Genomic DNA, 11971 nt, shown 5'->3' with positions numbered 1-11971 from the left:
TCTGCTCCGGATGTAATGAGAGACATAGACATACTAACATCACAATATCTATAGATTGTTTGTTCTCTCAGGTACCTCTCCCTTCACCGCCGCCACCATCATTTCCTGTCTTATAGGTTCCTGAAGTGCAGAGTACAGTATGTCTCTCAAAACAGCAGCCACTTATAGAGGCTCAAAATAAACAGCCTTCCTATCTGTGACGTCTTCATCACACTGTGTCAACCCGGGGTTCCTCTCCCTCTGCTGCTACACAGTAGTACAGATCATCGCAGATACTAATAGATATGAAATAGGGCCAGTTTGTACGGCCTGGGACACAGGGGGGGGAAGTTCATTGTCTTGTTTTTTCTATGGCTTGGTTCTTACAAAATCAAACCAGACATAAATATATCTACTTAATAAGGTCACTCAGCACAGCGATGCCGGATTGGTGCAGTCCCAGGACCTCCCCTCGGGGTCCCAAGATGAACAAATTGTGTTACGCAAGGATTGTTCTTGCAATATTCTGGACACATGCATCTTTTTTAAAGACTTAAATTATCTGAGATAGAAAATTAAATTACTGCTTACAACTTATACTCTAAGGCCTGTGGAGTGTGGTCATAGACCAACAAAAATGTTGGCTGTGTTCAGATGTGTTTGTGATGTGCAATCCATTTATATTTATCATTTTATATTCTATATTTATGTCGAACTGTATGAAGAATATGCATTTAAGCTTAGAATTTGTATTTCTGGTGCTACAGCAGAGCAAGATGTTGCAGGCCCTTTGTTAATGAAAGCACTGAGACCTGCTTATATTCGTGAAGCTCTGAGGATTATAGCTGTACGCTCTTACATCTGTTGAACCACAGTGTATTATACCCAGATATGGACACATGTGGAGACAGACAGCTTGTCACAAACTCAAATGAGTTCCCAGTTGGAAGTTTCAAATAGAGCTGCCCCTTGGTTGGATTTCCAACCAGAAAGGGGGGAGAACGTAACAACCCGGACCTTAAAATCAGAAATGGCTGTTTTTTCACTACATGAAAGCTGTAGTAATATACTGTTAATCAGTACTTCTGTCTTATTTGTGTCCCATTAAGGGTCCCATGCAGGTCTCCCTTGAAAAAGAGATCAATGATCTTGGGACCTACCTGGTTAGATAAAGGTTTCCCAAGGTCAATGGATTGCAGCATGATTATAATGGCCCTCAAAAAGGTTTATTCACTAGCTTCTCAGATTGTTCTTCTTCTGTTCGTTTAATGTGGAAACAACATGGACGCTACAAAGAAGACATGTTATACTGTATTGCTCAAAACGTTTAAACAACTTTTTTGTTTCGGACAGGGGGATGTCAGGAACGAATCTTTCCGATTGTTACTCCACTGAAGAAGAGCGCACAAGACCACGGTTGTTTTGGAGAAAGCCCCAGGTCGGTATTTTTTCCATATATCGAAATTAGACGAGTGAAAGCTTCACATTCCCAATTAACTCTAAACTTGTGTTGTGTGAATGAAGGACATATTTTTAGCTTTTATCTCCATTTTCAGCGAGGTTTTCATAAGGCTGTTTTACTTCTGGTCTTTGAATAGCTGCAGAAACAGGTATGCCCTCCATGACTGTTAACCCTCTTCAAAAAGTCCTCCATCACATATGGTCATTTTAGAAAAGAGAGCCGTACTTCTGGCATCAGTTATAGTCATAATTCCACGTCATGTATAGTGGTAATCTTACTCAGAACGGCTTGTATCCTCCCGGTGTAGACGCTATGGATTCATCATGTGTTTACAGCTTCATTAAGATGTCAAAGTCATGGTGCAAGGACATATAGAGCTGTACATACTGACGACTGAAGAAATCAATGGCAGAGTGGCTGATGGGAAGTCTTTTAGATGATGGAGCAGTGACGCTGTACAGCAGCTGAACGACAAGCCAATGAGGCCTTCTCTCTCAATCTGTGAGGTCTCTTCTGTCAACTGTGTTGTCATGCAGCAACGTTATTTAACTTAACATAATATCAGCCAAACTAGCTGTTCTTGGTTTTGTCTCAGCTTTCTATCCCCGCCTGTCATCTGTGAGCATTACTTATTAGACACTTTTTCCTTATCTTAAAGGGTGTCTGGGCTACGTTATGAATAGCAAATGTCACCTTATTGAAAGTTTCAACACTATCATTTGATTTTGATAAAAATATGCATACATTTGAACGATATAAATGGTTTTGATATAGCCAAAACTATTTAGATTTAATTCTTAACTTTCAGGCCACAAGCAGCCATAATCCTGAGCAGAGTTACCATTCTTCCGTTTGACTGCAGACAAAATGATCAAACATGTTCGATAGTCAAGAACATAAATGGGCTCACCAAGCCTCTGGCAGCAGGGGACAACTAAACTCGATTTTGACCCCCCTGGCCTGCCAATTCTGGACGCGCCTCTATGTTATCATGTGAATACTGCGTACGAAGTTATCTCTCATCCGTCCGCCCGCCTGTCTTTCAGCCAGATTCTCAAAAGTGAGATATGTATTTCAATAAGGCGAGATCGATCGGAAGTGAGTAGCAATAAAGGTTAGATACAAAGGAAGACTTTGCTGATTAGCTAATTTGATGTAATAAACATGGCCCTTAAGGTAAGAACAATTGTCTGGGGAAAGGTAGGAAAACATTGGCAAGAAATAGCAATGCCAGGATTGGGAATGGTGGGACTTTGACAGCGTGGGAAAAAGAACAAAAAGCCCCCAGGTGAATCACCTGAGGCAAAAAGACGGAACGTGAGAGAAAATGTTTTCCCTATTGAACATTTGCTATAGCTGTTACATTTGGTGGACAATATACAATAAAAATATATGGGTGACTCTCTTGCCAGATGTTCAACTTTATATGTTATTGTTGTATGGCCAAAACTGTAAAAGTAGAATTAATCCTCCCGCATCGGTGTTCCAAGTGTTTTTGCTCCTTCATAACAACTTCCAATGTTTAGTTCCCAATTCCTAACAATCATGATTTTCACTTTAATTAAGTCTGTAGTATTATCAAAACTGTCACAAGTTTATTAGCAGATTGATTTGAAAAGCTTGTGCTTTTTTATGTAACACCATGAACACACGTTATATCTAATATAATGCACTTACACATTTTGATGGATAATACGGTGGCTGAAAGGTGCAAACTCGTTACAGAAACCTCGGAACGTCAACAAACGCTCCGGTCCAAGCTGTGTGCATCAGTTTTTAGTGTCCCCGTCTCCACTGTGTTTTGAGCTTCTTGCAGCGTTTTTGTAATTGCAGCGTTTTGTGTTTGTAGCGTTACGTTTATGCAGATTTGAATGAGCCCTGAGCATTTGGTGCTGCTTGTGTTGTCAACTTTGTGAATATGTTTATTCATTTGTATGTGTTTTGGGAAATTTGTGTTTTCATTTTTGCATTGTTTTTGAAAGTGCAAAAGTCTCCTAATGTAAGCGGCTTGGAGCGTTCTAGCGCGTTTCCCCCTGTCGGCCACCGTATGATGATACAGGTCAACAAAGTCAATATTCTGCACAACCAACTTTTATAACAAACAGAAATGAATGGAAACCAAAGGCTGTTTGGCAGGAAGGAGGCATACATAAAAGAAACTCCAGTGCACAGGCTACAGAAACGCCAGTATATTATTATCATGGTGTTGAATAAGTAAATCATGACAGATCACATGTATGGTGCTGTGAAGGGACAGCAAAGTCAAGAAAACCCTTTAACCTCTGACTAATGTGACAGGAAGTGATCTCTATCAAGTTCTAGTTTACTTTTTGCTCTTTTTAAGATTTCTGTTCCCATGCTTACTGAGTCCTATACATGTCTCCTCTCAGGTTCTGGTCAGGCAACAAATCAGAACTCTTGAATCTGTGTGTTGTATAAAAATACACGCTGAGTAAATGGTTAATGATGAGATGATGATGTGAGCAGAAGTAGAAAAAGGCAGTTTTTCTTTAAACTTTTAGATTTCACCTCAGAGGCCTGCATGCACGCACACACCAGCCGCCATTTCATCTTACCCCCTTACCTACTCAAAAACACATGCATGCACTCGCTCACTCTCTCTCATGCACACATTATATGCTCGCACGTCCGCGCAGACACGCACACCCAACCCCCACCCAATCCTCTGCTCGACATGCAAACACACACACACCCTTTCCCCTGCTACCCCCCTCCACACACACACACCAAAACACACATACCTCCCCCTCACACACGTATGCACCCCCCCACTCCGTGCACGCCAACACACACACCCTGTTCCCCTCCCCCCTCCCATTCCATACCAGGGCACATCGTGACAAAACAAAGAACACCCCATAATAGTCAGTCGCACAGTATGCATGGTAACCAGTTATGTCAGAGATGAAGGCTCAGTGTGTGTGTGTGTGTTTCACTGTATTTATGAACACACACACACACATGCAGTTGCATACATTCATATAGCTGTGTTTCTGCAGATAAAGCTCACTTCATACATAAATAAAGACACACAAGCACACACTGGTGATGATACACACATACATTCCGCAAACCCACGTCCACACACACACAAACCTTCACAAACACGCAAAATTACAGGCTAACTGGTGTACAACCTGATACACATACTAAAACACAAGAGTGCATGGAGTCACATGTACACACCCAGAAACACACACATAAAAGTACACGTCCATATATAATGACATATACGTGGAGAAGAACATTGAGGCAGAGGAAAGAACACAACACACACACACACACACACACACACACACAAAAGACGGAGACAAAGACACGAAAAATTCCAAGAAGGAGCAAAGACACAAGGTTCAATGCTAAGACAAAGACAAAACACATAGATTAAAGACCACACGTACACAGAAAAGTACACATCCATTTAAACAATCACAAATATAAACAAGAATAGAACAAAAAAAGGCAGACACACACCAAGACACCAAACATTTATTGTGGAAACACACAAACACATTTGACAACATGCAGAAACAACTACATTATGTCATTTATTATCAAGCACAAAGACAGGGGAAGGACAAAGGAAGTGCAATGACCACAAAACATATACCACGTGCACACCTAAAAATGGTGTGTGTTCACGATATAACACGCAAAACAAAGATTGTATGAACAGAATTTCAAAACTAAACACAGACATGTCACACTCATACAAACATGAACACAAACACACAACACATATATGGACACAAACATTGTGGACAGTCAAATACAAGACATGGCAACCAAAGCAGAAAGTCAGAAATGCTAAATAAAAGAAACGTATACAGTATAAACATGCACCAACATTTTACGCTTCATCATAAACAACCTTCATATTACAAACATAACATTGGACACATCCGATTTTGTAAACAGGCGAACACTTTATGATAAACACACTAACAGAAAGACAGAAATGGTCATTTCAACACAGTGTTATACACACAGGCAATCACAACTCTGTCACTAAACTCAACATAAAATCACAGAAACACAGAATTACACCCGTATATACAGAAACATAGGGATATATTCTTGGGTTTTGGCCTTTTAGTTGGACACGTTAAGACATTTGAGGATGACACGCTGGGCTCTGGGACTTTGTGATGGATATTCTTCACTATTCTCCAACCAACCAAATAATGAATTGAAAATATGTTGAACATGTTTTCTTTCTTGATGCAAGTTTTGTTCGTTTTAAACTCGAGTTGTGCAAAAGTGGACCATTGTATCAGATTGTTCACAGTTAAACGATAACTAAATGCTGACACACACAATGTTAGTTCTCTCCAACAATAGCATGCAGTGTGTGAGAGCATCTGTACGTGTTTTTCCTTTACATTCGACCATAAACAAATGTTGTATTGTTGTTCAGACTCAGAGTGAAGAGGCTCGACGCACGGGTTCTTGTATCTTGTTTAGGCTTACTGTGTGTGCGCGTTACTGCGGTTGCACTCTCTGCATGTGTGCACGTGTACACATGTGCATATGTGCACGTGTGCGCCCTCTGAGGGAGAGAAAAAAGGGGAAGAAAAAAAGAGAGAGGTCAGGTTTCTATCCCATGATGCAACTGTTCTTCTATCCCCCCCCCCCACAACCCCTCCTTTTTCGCCAATCTGGTTGCCCATGGCAACGCACTTATAATGAGGTCAGATGGACATCCAATAATATTCACCAGCCAAACCAGCAAGCAGCAGAGTGAGGCGTGTTGGGACAGACAGCAGTCAAAGTGTCAGAGGCTGAATCAGCAGCAAGACAAGATGGCCGCTAAATAAACACAATAAGTTGGCTCTGATTCGTCAAGTGCTGAAACTGAGCTGGAATCAGTTAACTCACTGTGGTGCTTACCTTTGTTTACCTGGAAGACGTCCAAGAGGTTTGACTTTAATGGTTGAGTCTCAGTATTGAAACACGAATAAGGACTGCATTTAAAAGTTATGTAATGATAAGGAAATGACCTTAATTCCAATCAAATGGAAAAGAGCAAACATGAAATCTTAGTCAGTTAAGGTACAAAGTAACATTTCAAACATTGAGGTAGGGTTTACATGTTAAACATTTTTTTGTTTCAGAACGTTTTGGTTTGCAAGTTGTAACAGACAAAGAACTGGCTTTTGTTGGTTCCTGATGTGTTGCATGCTGCGGTGAAGGAAGTAATTATAACTATTACCCACGTAAAACTACAATAAAACACAATTAAAACGTTCTGTGACAAGTTCAACATTTGACTTTGATGGTGACTTTAAACTGTGTTCACATGAATGGGCAGCTTAATCTAAACAATGTCTTGTATTTTTTGAAATGACATGTTTAGGGATGAAATGTTTCATCTGAAATGCATCTAAGGTAACTCAAATAAAAAAAGTGGAACAAAAGGTAAATTACTTGACTCTGAAATTCAATTTAAAATAAGTTTACATTTGCATTTAATGGTGTAGTACATTTAGAATTGTACTTATAGCCTAAAGCATCTGGGTAAAGTTAGCCGGTCACATTATACTCTCTGTTTGTAGGCCCCAAACTGTGGAACAGCCTCCCATTGGATCTTATAACAGCAAACTCCATTGCAAGTAAATGAAAGACATATCTTTTTTAATGTAGCTTTTAATTTGGGGTAATTTTAGTGGCATCACTTTTCATCTTTTATGGTTCGGTGATATAACTCTTTCTGTTGGTTTATAACCTGTTTTTAATGATGTTCCTCGCTCTTTATTTGGTATCTTTTCTCACTCTGTGAAGCACTTTGGGCCGCATCTTGCATGAAAGGTGCTCTAGAAATACAGTTCACTGTTATTATACATTAGAGAAGAAACTAGTAATACATTAAAATGGTCAAATAGAGTTTTGGGAATAATTAAAATACGTGATTTAAACACATCACAAGCACATGTGGGTAAACACAGCAACATCACTATATTAAGCAAGTCTCCTCAGTCTGTGAGATGATAGTCATGCCATGAATCAAATGGTGTCAGTTTAAATCTCAGATATGACAACTTTGTATATGCAAACCATTTCAAATACAGACTTAAAACTAAAGTTTATAGTAATTTTTTTTAATTGCACAACTAATTGTTTTACGAAAAAAGTTCTGTAAATGGCTTTTCAGCTTGAAAATAAACGGTTCTGTTTTGCATCCTAGAAAACGCTCTGACAGGTTAGTGTCATTGAGGTCAATATCTTCTTCTAAGAACTCATATTTAGAGTCAGACAAAGGCTGTATCACTTCTATTGAATTACAGACGACTTAAGACTCAATATCTTAACAATATGACAGGAAACTAATGGTTATGTTATCAAATTAGAGGGATTGAATATCTTCAATCAAATGATATGGCAGTGGAAAAAGGGATTTGAAACAACATTTAAACCACAATGCAGAGAGATGTATAGAAATATAGTTATTGTATGTAATGAACTGACCATGTTAAATGACCTTTAGGGGTAAAAATGGGTTTATCAGTTTGAGGGAACCTGCCATATTGTTTGCCTGTAGGATACCCACAGTGCCACAGACACAAAGCACTCCCAGTGTGAAGTTCAAATAAGAAGACAGTGTTGCAACAATGAACAGCACTGTTGTAAGAAGCTGTGAAATGGAGGTGACTCAAATGTGGAGAGGACCTTAGGCTAAAGACATTGAGGGGGAGAGAGAGGGATGATGGGAAAAGGGTGCATGATAGAGGAAGACTCCTGTGAGAATGATAGTTAAATGTGTTCTTTTCACGGCTCCTTCATGTAACTGCCGACCGTGAGACAAAGGATGGAGTCTCTGAGCCTCCATGCCACGTCAGTCTGAAGGATCCATTTTAGTCTGCCAATCAAAATGAACCCAGGTCATTTACATACTGTATTCACTGACGGCTGACTCAAATCCGGGGGCACAGCGCCCCCCAGTGGTCACTGTAAGGTACTGCCTGACCCAATGTCAGAGTCAGAATCAATGTTATTAACAAGCAGGTTTTCAAATACATTTGTTTTGCTGTGTTTGTGTATGAAAAATAAACATAATTAATTTATAAAAAAATCTACAAATAAAAATAATTTTAAGAAGTATGTACGAAGTGACCGCTTGTAAGAAAGAGCAGAGAAAACAGACTTTAGTCAAATTAGTACTCGTGCACTAAAACATAATCAGCTAATTACTAACCATTTATGAGTGCTTCATGTATTGTTTGAACTACTTATAAAGTGGGATGTTTAGGCCATTAGGGGGAAAAAAGGATATTTAAATAACATTTTGTTATAATACAATTTATACTGTATCCATTCTACGATTTTTAACATGGATTAATGAATGCTCATGGCTCAATTTTGAACTTTTAAGAATGACGTCAATTAAGAGAGAAAAAGTGCGATACTGAAGGTTGAAATTAAGACGTTTTAATCAAGCGACTTAAAGCAAAGACTTCACTTTTTAACAGATACACATGCATGATCACATGTTGGCTCAGAGCAGGAGGAGCCAACCAGACACATCTTTACACATTCTTAGTGTTCTGCAAAGATTTTTTATTTTATAATACATGTCGTTAATATCTTGAGTATGAATCATTCTGTTTATAACAGAAAATTACATTACTCGATTATTTACTAAAATGACATTACCGTGTGATGCCAACGTGCTAAAGTGAATCTCTATTTATAGTCCAGCAGCAAGTCCTCAAAAAAGGCTTTAGTTTTCGAGATACCCCTACCCGAGGTAGAACAAATGACAACAATGACTTTTATTATCTTTAGGGTCTCCCATTAATGAAATTGATTGTTGTCAAATTTTATTTTGGGGGAAAAAATGTTTTTTGGGTTGTTCTTTAGAACTACCCTAATCCCTGAAAAAGAGCCAAATTAGACCAGGCCGAATATGGGAAAGGTGACAAAAAGGCCCATAACTTGAGAATGACCTCTCTTATCCTCTTTAGATTTGCTGAGGTATGAACCAGGTGGCTGTCCTACATCACCAAATAGTCAGACAATTATTTACCTAAAAAAATAATAAAAAATTATAGTCCTGTAAACTTAGCTTTAGTTTAGACGGAAATTGTACTTTTTGGTGATAGGAACATAGGACTCCATCACTTTTCTCTCATTTATCAGAAAAACAGAAATCCCTAAAAAATATACCATTACTGAATTATTTGGTACAGTTCTATTGTAAATGAGATTTCTTTAGACATAGGCCTACCTCTTCTCTGAGACAGTCAAATTCAGAATGAGGGATAAGTGGCACAATAGCTTATAAGTTAAGAATGCTCACTCTGATGGTCATTCTATTTGGAGAGGGAAATACCAGGTGGCTGAACTACATCACCAAATAGTCAGAATGAGAGTAACCCAATACAATCAAGTGTATTAGTTCTAAATTGCAAGCCTCTAAAACATAGGTGTAAATAGTACAGGTTTTATTGAAACTGGAACCTTAATTCAAAGTACAGTATACAATTCATCATAATAATTCTGTGAGACTGTCAAGTATATAGATACTAGAAATATAATGTTAAATGTCAGGTTCCTTCAGAAACGTTAGCGGGCACATATTTTGAAATTCTGCACAGCAGATGCAGAACCCCGTACAGGGAAGGCCAAACAGAGGCAACTGGCAATTTCCACTCTCTCCAACACTTTGCATCTTGCGCAATACTAGTGGTAATGTCTCTCAACTTCTGTAGTGCTGGGGGTTTTTGTAAATTGCACTGGTTGAATGGGCCCCACCTCCTGAACAATCCACCCCCTTGCCAACAGGACTCCATAAACAAGGTTTGGTTCGGGCTGGGACACCCATATCGCTGTCTGAAACATTTCTCTTTGTTACATGTTGTGGAAATGCATCCTCTGTGGTGCCAGCAGATTTTCTGCTGTTGTTGATGCAATTATGAACCTCAGGTTATCCAAGTTTGTGAACATCAGTCCAAATGCTTAGGGTAAGACAATCATTGTAGTTGCCGCCCAGCTTCGCTGTTTGAGAAATTCCGCCCAAGCTTCAGCTTGAGAAATTCAAGTCCGGTTTCCGTCCGCCCACAGCACTGAAACAGCTCTGGTCAGGGTCACAAACGAACCTGTCTGATGGCGGCTGGACACTGGTCAGCGCCTCCCAATTACACCATCGGGACTCTCTGACTCCGCCCTGAGCTGGTTCCAGTTTCCTACCTGTCTGAAGAACAGATACGTCTCCTTGGGGAGGTGCGAGGTCCCAGACACACCCTGTCACCCGTGGTGTCCCTCAAGGGTCGGTCCTCGGGCCCACTCTGTTCACCCTGTACACTCTTGCCCCTTGGCCGTGTCATCAGCCAGCATTGGAATATCATTCCATTGCTACGCTGATGCACGCAGCTATATATAAAGATAGAACCTATCCCACATGCTTCCTCACTGTCACCATTCATTCATCACCGTTTCCATCAACATCCTTTAACACCCTGCATTGAGAGAAGATAAAGCTTGATGCAAACAACACATTCCTGTAGCTAAATAGCTCCAAAACAGAAGGCTATTTTAGTTGGCACACCAAACCAGGTCCAGTCATNTCTCTCCATATTCCTTCTCCCATACACCCAGACCCACTGGCAGAGGAGGCGGCACTGGTCTCCTGCTCTCTCCCAAATGGAGCTTTTCCATCTTCAAGCTACCTAGCTTGAAGATGGAAAAGCTCCATTTGGGAGAGAGCAGGAGACCAGTGCCGCCTCCTCTGCCAGTGGGTCTGGGTGTATGGGAGAAGGAATATGGAGAGAGCTGCTGGGGTGTTGGATGGAGTAATCCAGGTCTCAGTGAGAGCAAGGAAATCCAGAGACTGCAGGGAAGCGTAGCCCAAGATGAAGTCAGCCTTAGGGACAGCTGACTGGCATTTCCACAGGCCACCTGTAACTAGATGTTGGATCACAGTGGAGCATGTAGGATAGACGAGAGCAGGCCGGTTATATTGATTAGGACAGCGGTTTTCAAAGTGTGAGGCGTGCCTCCCTGGGGGGGAGAGAGCCAGAGAGCTTCAGGGGAGGTGCAGCGTGAGAAAACAATAACAAGAAAAAGACGAGTAAAGTGTCACTTGCACACTTTTGGCTGTCTGTGGAGACCGAGTTCCCCCACCTCGCCAAAAAGGCTGTAAAAGTGCTCATTTCCTTCACCTCCACCCAGGGGCAGACTGGCCATCTGTGTGTTCTGGATAAACACAGAATGGCCAGTCATCACCGGCACCGGCCTTTGATTTTTCTAGTTTATTTTTTTCTGTCGCCACGAGCTGACGAGCACCCCCCCCACCGTTGTCAGTTCACTAGCGTGCTCCAATTTGTGTGGGCTGGGCTGGGTGAGACTCCAGGGCTGATTTTTAGTCCCGGTCTGCCCAATAAAGATAAAAAGGTTTAAAAAAGTTATTATTTAATGTTTTAAGGAGGTGACGCTACTCAGCCAATCAAATTNGCTTTGAGAGAGAAGGCGAATTAGCAGTGTTATTATTATGGAGTGGCAGGCCAAGCATTG

General features: G+C 40.5%; 1 protein-coding gene across 1 annotated transcript in view; it reads left to right on the top strand.

The window, feature by feature from the left end:
* Window positions 1–2605: 2605 nt before the first annotated feature.
* The window catches only part of st8sia6 (ST8 alpha-N-acetyl-neuraminide alpha-2,8-sialyltransferase 6), an 11427-nt gene continuing 2061 nt past the window's right edge, over window positions 2606–11971 (top strand). The window contains exon 1 of the mRNA XM_010794436.1: window positions 2606–2617. Within this exon, the coding sequence (XP_010792738.1) occupies window positions 2606–2617 (12 nt within the window). The remainder of the gene's footprint in view (window positions 2618–11971) is intronic.

This window comes from Notothenia coriiceps, unplaced genomic scaffold (assembly GCF_000735185.1).
Source record: "Notothenia coriiceps isolate Sejong01 unplaced genomic scaffold, NC01 NC01_scaffold00037244, whole genome shotgun sequence".
Lineage (NCBI taxonomy): Eukaryota > Metazoa > Chordata > Actinopteri > Perciformes > Nototheniidae > Notothenia > Notothenia coriiceps.
This window is presented reverse-complemented; position numbering and strand designations above follow the sequence as displayed.